The 20,670-nt window shown below is 36.0% G+C and overlaps 1 protein-coding gene across 4 annotated transcripts; it reads left to right on the top strand.

Moving 5' to 3' along the window:
* The first annotated feature begins 307 nt into the window (after positions 1-307).
* Positions 308-19,867, top strand: LOC103984594 (protein EXECUTER 1, chloroplastic). Of its 4 annotated transcripts, none has more exons than XM_009402121.3 (12): positions 308-884; positions 4,062-4,178; positions 4,249-4,314; positions 6,108-6,214; positions 10,049-10,127; positions 10,538-11,245; positions 13,532-13,655; positions 13,808-13,974; positions 16,551-16,625; positions 16,703-16,795; positions 16,907-17,047; positions 19,341-19,867. In XM_009402121.3, the coding sequence occupies exons 1-11, from the start codon at positions 375-377 to the stop codon at positions 16,997-16,999; spliced, it is 2,139 nt and encodes a 712-aa protein (XP_009400396.2). In that variant the 5' UTR covers positions 308-374; the 3' UTR covers positions 17,000-17,047; positions 19,341-19,867. The 4 variants fall into 4 exon arrangements, with proteins under 4 accessions (XP_009400396.2, XP_009400395.2, XP_009400393.2 ...); XM_009402120.3 differs by lacking the exon at positions 19,341-19,867 and adding an exon at positions 18,833-19,155; XM_009402118.3 differs by lacking the exon at positions 19,341-19,867 and adding an exon at positions 18,573-19,155.
* Positions 19,868-20,670: the final 803 nt, after the last annotated feature.

Here is a 20,670-nt window from a genome sequence, read left to right as displayed (position 1 = left end):
TTCTTTGGTCCATTTAAATTCATCTTTAGTTATTCCTGAATTGAAACTTATACAGGCCGAGTATTGCAATATTGTATGAAAAATAATAAAGAAAATTAAGATGTATTGCTTCCTTCAGTACCTTAACATCGTATGAATTAAGAGAAGACTTCTGCCGTTAGGTGCCGGATTCGGGTGTTGGGCTAACGGGTCGGATCTTTATTTCAGGCCACCGTCCAATGCCCTCCGGTTTCGGGTATTGGGCTAATGGGTCGGATTTTACACCGCTCGTTGCAGCAATTAATAGCAGACGTCTGGTGGACAGCGTTAAGAGGGACTTTCCGTCCTCTCGTAACGCTGCTCAACCTAATCCCTTCGCCTCTCCACGACGTAGAATGGCTTCGATCCGTTCTCCCTGCCTCCAGCCTTCGTCGACCTCCGCCCGCGCCGACCCTAATGCCGCCAAATTCCCTACCAAAGCACCGAGTTGGCTCTCGAGCCCCCCTCGGCGCGCCCTTCCCCGACTCAAGAAGGCCCCTGCCGGCGGTTCTAGGGCTCTCCCGGACCATTTCCTCTGCCGCTGCCGGAAGAACCATTCATCGGATGAGCAGGAAGAAGGTTCCTCCCAGAACGATTGCTCCGCCCATGAAAGCTGGGATTCTCTGGTCCGGGACGTCGTTAGTGGCGCCGCCAAGAGGTGGGATGACTTTTTGACCGCGTGCCGAAATTCTTGGTCAAGGAATGGGTCGTCGGCTGATGCCTCGGCAGGGGGGAAGGGTCAGGGTAAGGAGGAGACGGTTATGGAGGAGGAGAATGGGGTGGATGGAGGGGATTGGGATTGGGAGAGGTGGCAGCGGCATTTTACGGAAATCGAGGAGCAGGAGAGGCTTCTCTCCATCTTAAAGGTAAAATCTCCTCTTTTGAAGTTGTCCTTTTAAGGGTAGTACCAAAGTCGAGTAATCTACCTATCGCTGGATTCATTTCATGGGAAGAATTACTTCTTCTGGAGCTCAGGTGGATACTTGTGATGGAAGCTGAACCACGGCAGGGTTTGCTGTACCAATGCATACCGTCTGGTACCGGTCCGATAGGATACCGGTACACCGACCACTCTCTATCGAACAGTTGACCCGTATCGGGAGATACAGGGTTTGTACTGATCGGTAACAATCGGTACGCTCGGATTTTGACTGTTATCGACTTGTATTGGTCGATAACGGTCGGATTTCGATCGTTACCGATCAAGATATGAGATTGTCCTATTTCAAACGGTCACTTAGAAAAGGGTTTTTAAATCCTTTCCTCCCTCTCTTTCAACTCATTTCACTCTCTCAATCTCTTAAACTCTCTTAAACTCTTTTTTGCTTACATATCTCTCTTATTTTCACACTTTCACCCTCCTAAACTCAACAAAGCTACGAGTTATGCATTGGATCCAATTTTAGGATGTTAATTTGGGAGGATTAAGAGGAAAAACACTCTAATTCAGAGGTATGTATTCTCTTTCTATATTTTCATTGATTTATGAGATGATTAAGCCTATTCTATGTGGTATATGACTTAGTGTCTAATATGTTGTTTGATATATTTTTGAAGATAGAATAATGTTAATTAGGGAGTAATTAAGGTCTTTAATGTTGTGATTAATGTGTTTAATATTGATTTTTTTTTTCAAAATTAGACACTTAATAGGTCAAATCTTTATATTTGATGCATATTAAGGATTGGATCATATGTTTGGGATAGTATAATAGGTTTAATCAAGTTTTAATTAAGTTTCTTAATATTATTATTAGTGAATTTAACGATGATTTAATCAAAATTTGATCAATATTAGATCAATTTATATTATTTTTTGCTAAAATTATACTAAATTTATATTTATTTCTAACTTAAAAACCCTAATCTAACTTTTTTTTGTCTATTTTTCAGATTTTTTTACTGTTGTTTTTTATAATTTTGAGCGTACCGACGTTCCATCGATACGTCTCGGTATGTACCATACTTAGCAAGGGTCAGTACATTGGTACGGACTGAAATTGTAATCCTTGAGCCACAGTCTTATATTGCTTGAGTTTCTTTGACTTTGTTCTCTTACTTAAAAAATGGGCATTCGGTTGCATGAGTCTTACTGATGTTGGGTCTGAAAGACAACGTATACAGCCTTGCCTCTGCAAGAGGAGGCACTATTTTTGTGACTCAAATTTGGTCTCTGCCACAAAAAGCAACCTTATGACCCCCTTATGTGAATCTAAAATTTTCCTCCTTGTGATGCAGTGAAAATTTTTTATCCTAGTTATATATGCGGTTGCAACTTGGATTAATTTCAGCAAATTGCTACTCTTTTTACCATCTTAAAGTGAGTCTGCTACTATTTTTACCATTTTAAAGTAAGGGAGAAACGTGGAAACCTTTCTCTAAAAGGGCCTTGAGCCTGGTGAGGCAGTAATCACCCACTTTGGAATAGCCTCAGTTTTCTTAAAAAAGAGATTTGGTGGTTTAATGGCAATTGGCACATCCATTTGATTACTCTAATATGCTATTGTTTCATTGAAAAAATTGAAGAATTTGACATTTGATGTGAAGCACATTGTAAATTGCCAATGTGGCAAGCATATGATTTGGTTGTTCAGTGGAATGACAGCAGTGCATCTGAAGCTTGCATAATAACTGCTTTAGGATAATGTTATAAAATCATATCTTGGTTGTTATAATTGCCTTATTAGAGGGTGAGTGTTAGTGCAACATTGTAACCTTGGTTACAAAGTTCCGCGTCATGGAAACACATTCTTTACCTGCAAAGGTAAGAGTACCCTCCTAGATCCCATCTTGGCAGAAGCCTTTTGCACTGGGACTACTTTATTTATTCATTATTACCCGGTTGTTGCTATATAGTACCATACTATGTATGTTTGTGTTTGGGGCTTATTGATGAAAATACTATTACATTTAACAAAGTAGGAGCTAGATAACTTTAAAACGTTGATGTTAAAAGTTAAAACCAATAATTTCACTTGTTTCTGTATACCATTTGCACCATCATGAAGTAGATGTACTTGTAGGAATTCTATTATTAAGTTATTATTAGCTATTATGATCAATTTGACATTTATATTTCTATATCTCTCAAATTATGGTGTTGGTTCTTTCTTCTACCATGAATCACACAGTTTTGCTGGTTTGATTTTTGTCTAATAATTTTTTGGTTGAAAATTGTTTACATCATGGAGAAGATGATGTATTTGACATTCGTAAGAATCTTATTGTAAAGAAATATTTCTGTTGTTTGACCAGTTTAACAATTTTATGTCTAAATCTCCCATAATATGGAGCTAGTTCCTTTTTGACTATATATGGCATACTTGTTTGGTTGGTTTAAGTGTTGTCAACAATAGTTTCTTCGTTGGAAGTGCTTTATCCACTCATGATCACATGCCACAGAATGATTGAACCTACAATGCATATAAACCCAGCATATGTAGTTGCATTGGTTACCTTTTAGGTGTTGATGTGTTTTAAATCACCTTTGACAACAGGATAAGGATACTTTATGATGAAAGGTTATTTGGTGCAGACAAGAATGCTTACAGTGTCCCTGCTTTTTCTGCATATTTATTAGTTTGTTGCCCTTGATTAAAGCTGATGATTGTCATTAAACTCAGTTATGCATGATACATCCCAGTTGCTACTTCTTTATTTGTACGTACTTGATAGATAGGGAACATTCTGATGTAATCAGTAGTTTAGAATTGCATTAGTTGTTAGTCTAACATTCATACTGGGAATCTTAAGATGAGAGCTACAAGGTAGTATATAGCTCCCGCGTCATTCCTGCGATCTTCAAATTATGGGATATTCAGATCTTGCAATAATATTAAGGTCCATATTCAAACTTTTGTGTAAATATTATTTTGTTGGTTTTAGTCTCTGCAGATGTTTTTTTTTTAACTTCTAACTATGTTGTCGACAACTTTACAAAACATAATGTCTTTTTACTTAACGAAGTTTGTTTGAATCTTTTTGAGCATGATACGGTTGGAATTATTCTAATAGTTCCATTCCCTATGATGGTTTTGTTTCAGTCACAGTTAAATGATGCTATTGCTAAAGAGGAGTATGAAGATGCTGTAAAGCTGAAGTTGGCTATTGCTGGTGCTACAGAAAATGATATTGTTGGGACAGCAATATCCACTATGAATGTAAGATATTTGTCTTGTGTGTTTATCATGTTTAAGCTTATTTTTTTTCTTAATAGTGTTGTTGCTGCAGAGAGCTATAGAGGAAGAGAATTACAATGGTGCAGCTCACATTCGTGACCATGCTGGGGCAGGACTGGTCGGTTAACTCATATACATTTCTTTTAAATTCTTAAATATCTATTACTTCAGCAATTGATTTAGTGATGAAGCTTTGTCCAATTATTGTTACAAAAGTAGTAAATATGTTTTGTCATCAAGTCTGATTAGACAATGTGTCATCAATCTATGCAATTTTTTTATTGTCATTTCTGATAATATGCAAGTAACAGTCTATAAATTGGTCCAGCACTCAGATGAGGTTGACTACAAAAAGGGCCAAACACACATCTCTTAAACTGCTGTTCAGTGCCTGTGCTGTCTCTTAGGTTTACTTGCAGTTTTATTTCAGGTTTTCTTTGACTTCGGGAGTTACATTTTGCAACAAATGGTGAGAGTGGGAGTATTCTTGGATTGAATAAGCTGTCCAAAATAATAATTATGGTTGCTTTTTCTAGTGGATGACATGTCTCTTTTGAAGTTTCTGACTGAACTCAAAGTCAATCGGAATTGTCCAGATGGCATATTTGAAAAGAATTTAGATTAGTCTATCCCATGGCACATGGCCAGTCAAGTTATAAAGAATGATTTAGTGCTTGAAGAATCTAAGTGAATGGTTAATGTTTGGTGACTTGACTAGTAACAGTTTGTGCAATCTAGTACCTTTATTAGTGAGAGAATAATAAGGTTAACTATTGTATGTTTATGTAGGTTTTGCCTTTGGTAATAATCAAAATATCTATGAATTTTTCATTAGAAGGATCTTCTTAATATGTGTTTTTTCAATTTAAGTTGGAGCCCCTCAAGATCTTCCAAAGAAAGATTGCCACTAATGTGTCAAACTTAATGAGCATAAAGGAGTGTCCAAGCATGAGCCTGAGAAATTTACAATCATATCTTTCTATTGTGCTTCCAATGCCCAAGTCCTATACACTAAGTTGAAATATAAATACTCTAGATTTCTCTACTTTATACATTAGAAATAAAAAGATAGCATTTGAGACTGTGCTACAATTTCTGAGTTGTATTGCTGCAGTACTGCCCTCTCCTCACCTGTTCGGAATAAGGAAGGCAGTCCTATGTTAGACTGTCATTCTCCTTGCCATTTCTGGATGATTTAGGAGTCTTATAAGTCTGTCAATCTATTTAGGATGCTGTAACACTGCTTTAATTCACTTGGATATTGGTTTAAGGAGCCTTCGCTGGTCGTTTGAAGTCTTTCTGAAGTTTTCTCTATAGTATTCAGCTTCTCTAGACAAGGATTGATTCAAGTGTTGAAAAAGCTGCCATACCATCACCTAAGTCCTCCATGGTGGTCGATGGCACTGGAAATGAGACTGACATTTTATATTTTCCCAAAAAATAGGATGAACAGCCCTATACTGGCTAGGCTCACGTTGGCCATTGCCTGAGCCCAGTTCAAGGTTGAATAGCTTCACAACATATTCTTGCTGGTAAAGTCCATTTAATTTAATTTAATGATGTTTAACTTTTTCATATCAATTGAAGATGATTTAGTTAAGAAATTTTTTTGATGATTTGAAAAGGCTTGTTGGCAAAGTATTTGCTTTGTGGTGATTGTTTTAACAATTATATGTAAAAAATATTGTATATTGTCTTTGAACTTGTTAGACCACTAACACTGACGTTCATTTGGCTTAGTGTATGATGCTGATTGGAAGGGAGTTACATTATGATTTTTTTGGGGGTTACAAAAGTGGATTTTGTATTTTAAGAAAATTTTCTGATATCCTAGTGATAAGTAACAATGGTTTCTTTTCCCACTTTGTACTTTTGCTTCAGTGAAATTGATGTGTTTGGGAAGACATGCAGGTTGGCTGGTGGTCAGGTTTTTCAGAAGATGGTGCTGATCCATATGGTCGAATTATACATATAAGCGCTGAGTATGGAAGATATGTTGCAAGAAGTTACAGCCCCAGGTGTATTACTTGCTTCCAGATTTGTTTAGTTCCCTGACTTGTGAATTGATGACTACATTTGTGCTTCTTTTGTTATGGGTGCATTAGTTATTATTGGTTTAATTAAAATTTTGTATGACAATTAAAACTTGTAAAATTGCAACTATAGAAAAATAGATCATGGATGACACTTGTGGTTGTAAAGGATCAAATAGTCATGTGGAGTGGAAGTATTTTTTATATATATTAAATTTGAAATACATGCAACAATAAATAACAACTGCTAGATAGATCTTTTCCTGCCATTTGAATTTGGGATGGTGAGGAACTAAGTGGAAATTGGGATAGAAGGGAAGATTACAAGCTCACTGCACAAGTAACACACCCAAGGATAACACCCAAGAGATACAAATATTAACACCGACGAGTCTAATTAGGGATATAGGACCTAAGAACTCACCACTCCGGGGAATCCACCGAAGAGATACAACTCTGAATCTAATGGACAAAGACCTCTTAAGAAACTATTCTTTCATTCAAAATCAGGGTTTGTTGTACCGAGCTGTATTGCAAAGTATGAGCGATTTGTATCGGTTCGATAGGGGATCAGTATACGGACCGCCCTATACCAAGCGATACCATTATATAATCTTGTATTGGGCGATATGGGGTTTGTACTGATCGGTAACAATCCAAATATAATCGTTACTGACTTGTATTGGTCGGATTTCGATCGTTACTGATCAAGAGCTTATATTGCCCTATTTCAAATGATCAATTTGATCGTTTGAATCATAAGAAAGGGTTTTTAAACCATTTCCTCCCCCCTCTTTCAACCCATTTTACTCTCTCAATTTCTTCAACTTATTTCACTTGCCTAGTGTGTAAAGGCAAAGGGAAAGACGCTAGCATCAACCGCACCGTCGAAAAGAATCGAGTTGGGCGATGAGACACCTTAATTGCATTCAACAACCCTCTCAGTCCAAAGACATGGCATCAATGTGGATTGTAGTGCTTCGACTAATGATGGTGGCGACGTTGGGTAGTCGATGGTTCCATCTATACAATTTGAGAGTAGTGCATGGGCCGAGGAGCAGTATTTTACACATGCCACCCAAGATTCAAATCATGGGGCTCGACGAGGTACTGGTTAAGTTTATATACAAAAGGGGAATGAGAAGGCAATGAATGCTTTTGAGCAGATGCGATAGAATCTACATAACGTAGACATAGAGCCAAGCTAATTGTATCCAGAGATGTTGTATTATGGAGAATCTTACGGCCAACAATAGTACGATGATAGTTGGTCATACTTTTTCGAGCAGTAGTACGATGATGATTTTATGATATGGAGCAATAGATTAGTGGCGAAATTAAAAATTCTGACATTCTCCATGCTCCATACCAATACATGCCACAATTGTCCTTGTCTCAGAAGCCGCCTCGGGCACATGTGGTTCACGACCATCAAACTACGACCATCATCGTATTGATGTACCAATGGCATACGGTGTATCAGTATACTATGTCATAGGATCAATTTCAGGATTGGGTTCGATAAGCATATCAAACTAATATGCAAATACATAGGATCGAGGATCCCGATCCACCACTTGTGGATGGTAGAACCAGGTATATCCATTGATTGATTACTTGATTCATTTGAATCTTAAAATTTAAGTTGTTTAAAAAAATCTAACAATTCAAATCATTTCTTTATAGATAATTTAATACTAATTGAAGGACAGTTCAGAATGTACCATAAAATTACTTCTCAAAGCTCGATAAAGATATCTCACTATTCTTTCCTAATTTAGATTATTTTTTGCTAAAATTATATTAAATTTATATATATTTCCAACCTAACAAGCCTAATCTAACTTTTTTTTATTTTTAGGTATTTTTTAATCTAATTTCGGTAATTTTACCATGTCGTCGGTACACCTCGATGTACCGACTTATGGTACGTTGATATGCCTCAGTACATACCATGCCGATGGTCGGTCGATACATCGGTACGGATCAGTAAGGCCTACCTTGTTCAAAATCACTCTATGCCTCCAAGACTTACGAGATATGGTATATATAGTGGTAGGCTTGGAACAACCCTCCAAGAATGAGCGATTGATTCTTTGCCATTTTTAGATCAAATTAAATAAAGAAATAATTAACTACTTATAGAATAACTAAAAGTCATCTAGGAACTCACTCCTAAAGTAAGAAGAACTTTTACCACCATAACCTTTGTTGAGAGAACTGAATATAATTTTCTTAAGAAAACATATGAAAACTGAATATAATTTTCTTAAGAAAATTGAATTATGTAAAATGCTTCGAATAACTAACTTGATAAGCTTTGTAACGATGTATAATTTATCTCATGAACATCTCGGAATTCATCAAGGAATCAATGTGAAATGAGTATTAAAATTCTAATTTATTGAAAAACTAAAAGATCAGTGTGATTTGAATTCTCTTGATCGAGTGTATGGAGACTCTCACATTTAGCTTTGTTGAAGGCAGTATCAGTACTTGTATAATACATACAACTGAGCATATTTTGATGGTACTTAGGTTCTTGAAGGATATTGATGGACCAAGCTTATGCGCCTCTTTCTACCGAGTTCAAGCTACTCTTCCTTAGCTGTTATTTTGTATTATCGCTGACTGAATATTGAGAACATTTTTTATGTTAAAAACCAAGGTTCTAAAAGTTGGCATACTGCCTGATATTTAATGGTACAATGGGGGCCCGGCATGTGAAATAGGAAATTTTGCCTGAGGCATCCATCTCTCCTGTTGCTGCCACGGGCATCCCCTCACATCACTGCTGCTGGTGTCTTCTCCTCATGTCACTGCCATCAGCACCTCGTCCTCACGTCACCACAGCCAACGCCTCTTTCTCCCCTCAATGCTGGTGCTTCCTCAGGTCACTGCTGGTGCCTTCTAATTTCTATGCATGTTGCCCTCTCCTCCTCATCATCTTCTTCTTTTTCTCTTCTCAGCCTATTTCTTTTTGGTTTGGACAGTACGGACCCACACCGAGTGTTGATATGGTGATCTTTTGTCAGTATTGTATGGTCCGACCATCTGTTAGTATCAGCATCTGGCTGGGATTTAAAACTTTGGTTACAATAATATAAATGCAAGAAAAACATCAGCCAAGTCTGCCTTGTGAATTGAACAAAAACTGAAAACCATTTAATGAAATTATTTGAGAAAATTGGGTTTTCCCTCTTAAAACAGGGAAGCTGGCATGGAGCATGACAGTTCAGATCCTCATGAAAAATTTGCTAGGGGAAATGGCTCCAGAACTTTCCAAGCATTTTCAACTTCTCGTAAATGATCTAAATATGGTCCTTCTTTAACATTAGGAGCTAGTTACACTCAAGGTTCACCATATCATGGCATATCGCTTGGTACAGGTGGTACATACTGGTTTGACATGAGACTGGTATGGGTGGTACATCACTACGCCCCATGTACTATGTCGGTATGCTCAGTACAGCTCAGTACATACTATACCAACAGTTGGTCAGGACACCGGTATAGACCGGTAAGGCGAATCATGGTTACATTGTCCCAGAATTTGTTAGCTTGGCTATCTGAGCCGCATTAACATGATTATTTTAAGTTCAATTAAGTTTTCATTATGGCAAGGCAGCTGTTTGTTGAGCCTTGAGAGCTTTGCTTGTTCCTCCAACAAGATTCAGTAGCTTATTTTCGCACCTAATATGACTTGTTAATTTAATGATCAAGTAAATATGTTATACCTTTTAAATATTGCCTATATATCGGTATCTCCAATATTATTTGTTAATTTTAAGTATTTGTTCCTTCATTTTTATCTTGCAGACAGCTAGCCAGTGGTAGACCAGGTTTTCCTCTATTTGAAGTTTTTTTCACCAGGACCAATGGAGGATACAAGCAACAGGTGCATTACAAAATCTTTACTTTAACTTGTGCAAGAACAATCAATTTTGTTATTCATGCAAGAGGGTATAAACTTCTAGCTGAAACAATTCAAAACAATATTATATTGAGTGCATATTGCGATAAAGTTCATCTATCCTTTTTGTTCAGGTGGAGTATTATATAATTCAGCTCTCCTCCCTCCCTCACCCTTTCTTTCTCTGGCCAAGTCAATGTTAAGTGATCTTTTATGCGAAACTAAACAGCACATTAGATCTTTGTCAGAATATAGAATATTTCTAAGTCTTTTCATATCAGTAAGAGTTTGTCAAATTTCTGGTTATTGATCTTTTCTTCTTTAATCATATTTAGTTTCATAGTTTCTTGTTTGTTGTCCCTTTGCTGGCTAAAAGATGACGCATGCTTTTTCAGGTGGCATATTTGAAACAGAATGAAAATTCTGGAGACTTGACAAAGAAATTCGAGAAAAAATCAGGTCTTAGCAACTTAAACTCATCTGACAGTTTGAAAGGAGAAAACACTTTACATGCTGAAGATGTAAAGACAATTGAAGGAAAGGATGATGATACAAATGTCACTGATGGAATTACTACTATACAAAACATTTTACGAGATTTAATACCTGGTGTCAAGGTCAGGGTCTTAAAGCTGGTGTCACCTGGGAAAGTAGACAGAGATCTAATTGCCAAAGTTGTCGAACAAATTATGGAGGAAGAGGAAGAAAGTAGTGAGGAAGATGGTAGTGATGAAGAGCTAGAAAGTCTAGAATCAGATGACTTTGGTGCCGAGCATGACATTGAAGACATTGAAATGGATTCTGGAGATTCTACTGGTAAACGTGAAGGGAAAAGTGAGGTATCACTAAAAGTTGTAATCAGTGGTCTAACACCAAAGCTGTCTGCTGATATACCACCCACAAATTTAGTTCGTGTTCCAGCAAGGCTAGAGAAAAGAGATCACATGTCCTTTTCAATCATTTTAGAGCAAGATGTTATGAGAAGTGGAATTGATGAAAAAAGACAGACTCTAAAGAGAAAAGCCTTTGCTCGGCAGAGTGCTGATCTTCTTTCGTCTGAACTTGCTAAGGTGATCCCTAACACAGAGAAGATACATTTGAAGGTTAGCATATATCTTTTACCTCCTTTCCTGTGTACGCAAAAACAGTTATTTCAACAACTTTACAGATTAAATGCTATAGAATTCACTCTGGACATGTTTTTCTTGTAAATTAGATTTAATTAATAATTTTTTTTGTTTATGTTGCTGTAATTGTATTAACGATCATGCATCACCTAATATACCAACAAGAAAGCTATGTAATTTGTGGTTCTACTGCCTGTATATCTCTTTATAGTTTCTGTAGTTCTATAAGAAACTTGATCTGTCTAAAACTCTATAGCCTTTTTCTGTAACCAAGATATCATGATTTATTTTGAAATGCACCAGCACTTGAAATTTATTAGTGTTTATTGGAATATGGAAATCAACTTGGTGTGGCTTGGCACTATGGAAGGTCACTATGTGATTTTGTCGTCCAGTACATCAGGTCATGGAAACATCTTATGGTTGCATTGGCTGGAACCTCATGCATTGAACCTTGCTTATAGTCACAATATTAAAATTAACTTGATGGACTTACTAATAATTTTTGTAAGGTCTCTAGTTTGGCTTTGGAATAGGGCTCTTTGTGGTTGGTGTATGAAATTCAATCTCAAACTAAAATTGCACATATATATATATATATATACATACATATATATATATATATATATATATATATATATATATATATATTCCTCTTTTGGTAACATTAGTTTTATTTTAGGGTTTTTTTTTTAAATATACATTCTTAACTCAAATTAGCTATTGTTAGCTTCGTTTAGCTGTGTTTAACTTATGTTTTTCCGGATTGATGCTAATTGGCTGGGGATATGTGAAGGATTTGGATTTTTGGGGAGAGAGATATATGCCATATCAAAATTTGTAAGGCAAATATGCTATTTCAGTATTTCCAAACTTTGAGAGTATAGATATGTAAAAGCCTCCTTTCCTTTATATCAATTTAAGGATTAACAGGAGACCTGGATGGCAATTTATGATTTATAATAATCATGTTTCTAAGATGAGAAATTCATGCACTGACTAAAAACGGTGTAGTGGGTATGTAGTGGCAGACTGGTAGGATAGCAAGCAATTATACGCCCAATATGAATCACTTATATAACTTCATACTATGTACTATTAAGAGAAGTCATGTATTATTGCGGAGACCCAGACATTGAATTATTGACATAGAGTCTATGGCAAAAGTTTCTTGTAAGGTTGATATGTTATTCAATATCATCATATCAATTGTGGCATGATCATCGACAATCAATGCAGTGTTAGGGGTCAATAATGTACATTGCAGTTAACCAAGGACTAAGCACCAAATATTCATATTGTCACAACAAAATATTTTTCATAAGGTGGTCTGGATGTGCTATCAAAGAGATATATGATCTTAAATAGATATATGATCTTAAATTGTGGCTTTATCATCCACAATCTTACTATATGATCTTAAATATGTGACATATAATACTAGAAACTGCACATTACTGCAACAGAACACAATTTGATCAATGAGAATGAAGCAAGGAGAGTGAATGCTACAGGTAGAGCGTGAGGGAGAAAGAGAGATGTATAAAGAGAGAGAGCACCCAAGTGAGATAGAGCAAGAAGGAACATTATGGATGTTGGAGAACAATTTGGGCAGTGGGGTAGGTGACCCAATGTCATTTGCTAGCTAAAAAGAGGGTTTTGATATGCTAAGGTAAAGTAGAAGTTAGACCTCTTTATCTAGATATCGATAAAAAATCTAAAAAATGAATTTTCTTGGGGTTCTTTTAATATATTGTATGGGTTCAAAAATCTGAGATTAGATTTAATTTGTCTGTTGGAGCATTCTTTAATTAATCTATATAAATATGTTGGTTACAGCACTATTGGGACCCACAATAATGTCTTCTATGGAGTCCCTTGATGGAGTTGGAAGTAATTAAACAGCATCGCCCCTAACACCATAGATTGCTATAGCAGCTGCTATAGACTATCTATAACAATGACAATACTCATGGACCAGTAGGCACACTATATCATAAAATTTCATTCTTATGACTAGCCACCAAAATGATGTTCTTTGTTTGTAAAATTGGTTCATATTTGGCCTTTCCAAGGTAATAAGAGACAATGTTGGTCTGGATGTAACAGACTCCCATCTTTTGCAGCATTTGCTATATCTGATCATATTCTGATGGAATAATGATTTTTGCAGATGGGCATGAAATTAACATCTAATTGATTGTAACTGATATTTTCAACTGTGGAGCTGTTAATCAATCTTATCCTCAACTGATGCTGCAGGTACTTAAAGATCTTCAGGAACTACTTAATTACAGTGTCAATAACAGACAGAACTATCATTCTTTACTTGAAGCAACAGTCTTCAGCCATATTGAGATACCTTTGACTTCAGATCCCCTAAGTGGTATTCTACTTTGCATTAACATCATTCAGTTGTTACATTTAATAGTAAATAATGGGAACTGCAGAATCCTATTTCTTCATGTTGCTTATTTTAATGGGTTTTTGTGATATTCTGACAATTTATATTAAATTACATTCATAATTTTATGGCAGGACTATATATTGGCTCACATGGAATGTACAGCTCTAATGTACTCCATCTAAAGCGCAAGTATGGTCAGTGGCAAGAGGATTATACTCAGGGGAAAATGAATTTAGAATTTTATGAATATGTTGAAGCAATTAAACTGACTGGTGATCCTTCTGTACCAGCTGGTCAGGTACTTCTGGACTTGTGGCTTTAAGTTCCAGCAGCTGACTATGGAAATGGAAGACTTAAAGAAGTTTAATCTTTGCATAGTTCTGTTAATTCTTTCATGAGTTGAAATCTACAAATCAAGGTTTGCAATTTTCGTCTGAACTAGCATACCTAGCCTTGCGCGGTACAGCACATACGGATGCGTATTGAGCGGTATGCCTAAAATAACTGAAAACACTAATACATATTGTATTAGTGTTTTTAGGTATAAATAGCTAAAATAGCTAAAAGGTTGGTAACAGTTGAAATCGATTGCTACCGTTCGATACAGGTCGGTAACGGTCGAAATTTTGGGACGTTACCGCTCGATACAGCCTCCTATCGCTCGATACAGGGCAAAAAATTTGATACTGTCCGGTAGCAAGCGATCCACGTGCAGAGAGGCTCTCGGGCCGATATGTACCACCCATAGCGGGCAGTACACATCGAAATTAAAAACCATGCTACAAATTCACCTTATTTATGCCAGGTTTCTTCTATAAGTTAATACAGCTACCTCAATTGTTGTTTACAGATTTCCAAAATTCATGTTACTATTTAATAGTTATTAATATTTTTTTAGTATTTAAACATATTTTTGTGCTCAATCATCACAAAAAACTTTGGTACTCCTAGTGCATGGACATGAGAAATTAATCTGGATGCTTATTGAAGTATCTGATGAGGCAAGGAGACAATGGAGATACAAGGACGTGTGAAGAAAAGTAATTCCAAAAAAAACCAAGATAATACATATATTTTAGTGTTAGAGAAGTAAAGTGGTGATTTTTAAGTTTATAAGAAGCCTTAAGAGTTATAAAAGATCCACTTCCTATATTGTCATGTTATAAGAGTTATAAAAGAGCCTTAAGCCCATGAAACACTACCTACTTCAGACCTTGCTGAAGCAGAACTATAATAACCTTCCATTGTGACAATTTGTTGTACACAAGTTTTAAGGTTGTAAATTTAAAGCTTTGCTAGAAAGGTATGACTGAACATGACCCTTTGCCTGGCTGATGTGGACCAAAAATTGGCCAGGCCTTAGTGTAAATTTGATGCCATAAAATAGTTACCAGTAGCACGGCCAAAAATTTAACTCTTGCATAAGTTTCTTGAACATAGCTTATTTGTGTAAATGTTGATATTGGCAGTTATGAAGGATATTCATTTATATAAGAACGAAATAACATCACATTGTTGCTAAGACCTTCCTATGTAGTAGTTGGTTTGTCCTTCCGAACTATGAGTTGGATTCTATCATAAGGTGGTAACAAAATGATCTTAGGAATTAGGATAAATAAAAAGTGTGTGAGCATCCTTGGTAGTCAATTATATATGCTGATTTTATGAAGAGTGCATAAATATTGACCAATTACATGATCAATTTCAAATAAAGACTATGACTCTATGTAACCATTGTTAAACTGGGTTTTCATGCAGTTAATGTTGCCTAATTTATGGTTTTTATTCTCATGTACCAGTTATGACTGTTAAATCAATTTAATCCTCAACTTTGGAGCTGTGTCAGGTTATATATCAATCGATGGCTGGTGAAACATGACTGACTGTTTGGGCGTGGGGTGATACAATTTGATAGAGAACATAGTCGTGACTGATTTTGGCTTTTGAGAAATGAAATCAAGGATTGATTTATGGCTCCTCATAAAGAATCCTTTGCTTACTTTATGTATCTGTTGGGTGTTAGATGGTTTGACACAGGGTTTTGAATACTGATCCATATCAGCGTACCGAGCTCTGCTCGGTATGGTACGTACCGGTATATACTGTTGATACACTACGGTGTACCGATGGTACATCCTAAAACCTTAAAAATACCTTCGTCTATCATGCCAGGGTGTACCGATCGGTATGCCTTGGTAACGGTCGAAATCCAGGATGGTACCGGTCGGTATGCCTCGGTATTGGTCCTAACATTGGTACTGTCCGGTGGAGGACAGTCCGCGTTCCAGTATCCTCTCGGACCGGTACATACCGCTCGTACCGGGCAGTACATATCGAAATTGAGAACCTTGGTTTGACATGAGAATACATGGTATTGATTTAATTTAGAACTTTACTAAATGGAATTTGGTAGACCAGTGGAAAAGATTTAGAAGGATTTGTTGAATGCAAAATAGGAGGTATAGAGAAGATATGTGATAAGAGCATGCAGTATATTGTCGATCTAGAGATTGAATCTTGGCAGATAAATGCAAGGATCATATATCATCTGCTGCATGTTATTGGAATGAACTATGAAGGTGACAGGCCAACAAGTGGCAAGTGAAAACCATTTGTCGGTGCATTCCCCCTTGTGAATTGGGTTGCTTGCCTTTCCCTCTACTTAATCCTTTAGCTTCTGTCACCTCTCTTTCTTTGGTTGTCTTTGGTTCAATGGTTCCAGGTAATTTTGTTTCTGTGACTTGGGTTGCTTGCCTCTCCCCCAGTCTTCTTTTGGTTTTGGCTTTGATTTAACTGTAATTGGCACTTTGTACTTGTTACTGGTTCTGGAATCAATGGTGTTAAGTTGCTACTGTATGTCCATGGATTCAACAGGTTGCTTTCCGTGCAAAGGTTGGCAAGCAAAATCAGCTTCCTCATAAGGGCATTATCCCTGAAGAATTTGGAGTGGTACATTTCTAATATATATTTTTCAATCTTTGACCGCTTAATCGTTCAGATAGGACTGAGTTTTATTTGCAAACCAGATTGCTAGATATAAGGGACAAGGGAGGCTCGCTGATCCTGGGTTTCGGAATCCTCGATGGGTTGATGGTGAGCTTGTGATTTTTGATGGAAAGGTATTGATTTGTCTATCGAGATACTGGTTTGATATTCATTATTTAACTCTTTGTGAATGTTTTGAAATTATTATTATTATTTTTATTTCATGAAACATCATGTTTTGGCAGTACATTAGAGGGGGGCCCGTGATTGGTTTTGTGTACTGGGCACCAGAGTCTCACTTCTTGTTATTCTTCAATCGATTGAAGCTACCAGCTTAGGTTGTTGCTATACAAGATGTTATCATTTTGCTCATTCTGGATGCAAAGGTAACTTGCACCCTGCTTATGGTCCTAATTTTTTGAGATATTAGGAATAGTTTATTATTTATCAAAAAATGGTGTTTTGCTGTTTTTAAATGTTGGCTGTGGAGAATCCAAATATTGGCACAGCAGTCTTATTCTTGTGGAAATTAATTGAAAATCAATTATGTTTTAAGTCTAGCTTCTGTTTTGTTAAATGGTTTTATTCAGTTACTTGATGTGCATATGATTTAATAATTACTTTAATAAACATTATGGGAAAACTTGATGCTCAAAAGTAGGCAGCTGTCTGAAATTTCATTTATATACTAGTGTCAGTCAATTAAGTTACCTTTAGGAAAATATATAAATAACAGTAAGGGTGAAAGTATGATGAAATACTCCAACCAGAGTACTTTATTTTATTCAAATGAAGTCGGGATATGGTCATGGAAATATTGATCTATATTTGTCACCCTCCATGTATCCAAATTTTGCTACTTGCAAAAACTGATGTGGATGTGGTTTTGGTCTATTCCTATCATTGATAACCAAACATCCAAATGCTTGTCACAGTTTAATGAAAAATAACGGTGAACAGTTAATAAAGAAAATTACAATTATATATTTGTTATGAAAGTAAACATTAATCAATTATTATATATGCAACATATAAAAAAAAAAAAAAAAACTCCTCGCTATGGCCCTGGTGCCCATTTAATCACCAGACAGGTGAAGCATTGGATTTAGGAGTTCTTTCTCTGAGATCACAGTCATGGTCCCATGATTTTCCTCTATTCCCTCAAGAGACTAGGAGCAACCTTTTCTCCATTTCCCTTTTTATCTACACATGACAAAATCAACATGTCCACCACATTAGTTACAGATTTTGTCCGACTGTCTCTCCTTTTCCCTCCCCTCCTATGATTGCGATCCATGGCTCTGCCTCATATTTTTTTTTATTTTCTTTTTTCTTAAGGTTGACAAATTGGTTGGAATCAGCCAATGAGTCCAGCTGAGTCCCAACCAACTTCTGGTGATAAGGACAAGGAATTGTGCAAGATCAGTCACTTGGCCCATGAAGATAGATCTGGAAAACCTGTTTTGTAACCAGTCAGTATGGAAACTGTGAGCGAGCTAGGAATATTCTGTAACACTGAGGGGGCAATGGTCCTTCTTTCATATCGTAGCAAGATAATACAAAATAAACAGTTTTCTACACATGATATGAAACTTCACAATTATCTTTGTTTCTAAATAATCTAGATTTCTTAGGATTGTATTATGCCTATAACCTTGCGGGCATTGCAGAATTTTCATTTTACTTTCGCTAGAGCATCTGGCATATGGGTAATGTCAACAGTCGTCCACATCTATTTTTGCTTATTTAAGAGAAAAAGGCAACCTACAAGTTTTTGTTTCTGATCTTTATGCACTGTCAATGATGATCAATCATGTAAATTGTTTTGGGTGATTTTTGAGTTTTTCGTTAATGTTTTCTTGAATATACTGTGTCGGTTGAAATAAACTATTTTTGTCATCTATGCTTCAGAAATTCAAGTTGTCATGGCCTTGTTGGGGTTTGAAGTGCAACATATGTTTGTTGGTCTTTTAGTTTTCCTTATCACACTCTACTCACTTGCTAGACTATGAATTTGGAGTAGACTGATGATTAGTTGGTGATCGACATGCAGTGACTACTGCATCAGTAAATTTTTGCATTTTGCTCCTTCAATGGAGTCATTCTCACTTGGTTGTGCAATCACATGAACCGTGCTGCATCTGATCAACACACTACACGGCAAACACCAGGGTACGTTGCAGGATATGTAGACTTGGAGCACCTTCAACAGGATGACCAGATATAGAAGTGTGCACAACGACAACAATTTTCTCTGCTTCCATACTTGACTGATGGATTTCAGTTTTGTGCTATTTGCCAAACCCATAGTATTAGTCCAAGTGTATAGAGCTGGCAAATAATTCAACTGTTTGGTAAAGTTAACTAAACATTTTGCAACCTTTTCTTGACCGAATGTTAATATCTTATTATCTTGTATTTAACCTCAAAGATTTACCAGCTGTGAGTATGATTACGATTCAATAAGAGAATTATTGAGTAATGTTTCTAAAAATGACAGGCACGGCACTGTGTGAATGCTCTGTTGTTAATGTTCAAGCTCTTCTTTTTCTTTTCTTTGATCGGTCTGGATCGACAAGGAATTCCCCTAGCTGTTTATGATATGTTTCAAGAACTTGAACGCAGCTAGTGAATGCTTTTGAATTGCTCATGATTGACCATTTTGGATTTCTATTGCAGCTTCCGTGTGTTCCAGTGCTCCGTTGAACTGGCAGAGAAACATTGGGATCTTGGGTTGAGTTGATACTCTGGAGCATCATTTTTTCTGAACATTTCAGACCAAAGCTAGACGAAAGAATATAAGAGTCGTAGAAAGGTAAACCGTGAGCTCGAAGCCTGTGTGAGTATTCTTGGGAGGTTGTTTCTATGACTGAGATAAAGATGGTGGTGTTTGCAATCCGAGGCGAGGAACGTTATAATAGCAAAAAATAGAGACATCCTTCTTTCTTAGCTCGGCAGTCAATGAACAAATGATTCGGGAGGAGCTAAATCAACATTTATCTCTGTCCCAGAAATTTAAGAAACCAGTCTCATTCAGGAGGTGGTGTCATTGAGATGGTACAACATTCAGTAAACCTCAATGTCTCGACTCATTCCATCGAGAGCTTTATGTGAGATAATATATTTTTAGTTGAATTAAGAATATTCAAATCTCGAGCTTTATGTGAGATAATATTTTTTAGTTAAATTAAGAATATTATAATCTCCTTTTGTTGTTTTTATTAAGGTTTTCATTAGTCTCCTTTCCATGTCACTCGGTCTAATCGATTCTTCTAGTCGCAACATTTATAGGTGAAGAAGCCTTCCGATAAGAAGTCATGTCTGCGAGTTTGATGCCTTCCGTAGGATTCAATGGCGCAAACGGTCACTTAGTAGTAATAGTTATGGTTGCCATTGTCAAACGATTGCATACCCATAAAGCAAACTAAGTTAACATTACGAGGATAACGAAACATAATTAGGATTAGCAAGTAAGGGCTAATTATATATTATTCATAATAATTTATTTATATTTAGTATCTCGATCCCTATATTTTAAAAAGTTATATTCACTTCTTTATAAGTACGAAAATATAATATTTAGATTCATTTACCAATTGATTTTATTAATAAAAATATAAAAATAAAAGATAAAAAAAATAATTTTAATATTTCAATTAGTGATGACAAACTATATCGATTGGTGATTGTTGTGGATTAGAAAAACAATAAGAGGTGAATATTGTTTTGTATCTACGTCGATACTGACACAATTGTCAAAGGATCATCGATCCTTCGTCATCATTTTACCTTTTCATTTCGTTAGTAAAACTGATGTTGTTAAGATAAATGAATCTAGATATTTTATTTTTATATCTATAAGAATATTATTATAATTTTTAAAATTATAAAAATTATGATATTAAAAATAATAATTACATAAGATTATATATATATATATATATATATATATATATATATATATATAATTAGCTAGTAATTAGGAGAATAAAGTATTTTGCGGAGTTTG

This window comes from Musa acuminata, chromosome BXJ2-5 (genome assembly GCF_036884655.1).
Source record: "Musa acuminata AAA Group cultivar baxijiao chromosome BXJ2-5, Cavendish_Baxijiao_AAA, whole genome shotgun sequence".
Classification (NCBI taxonomy): domain Eukaryota; kingdom Viridiplantae; phylum Streptophyta; class Magnoliopsida; order Zingiberales; family Musaceae; genus Musa; species Musa acuminata.
This window is presented reverse-complemented; position numbering and strand designations above follow the sequence as displayed.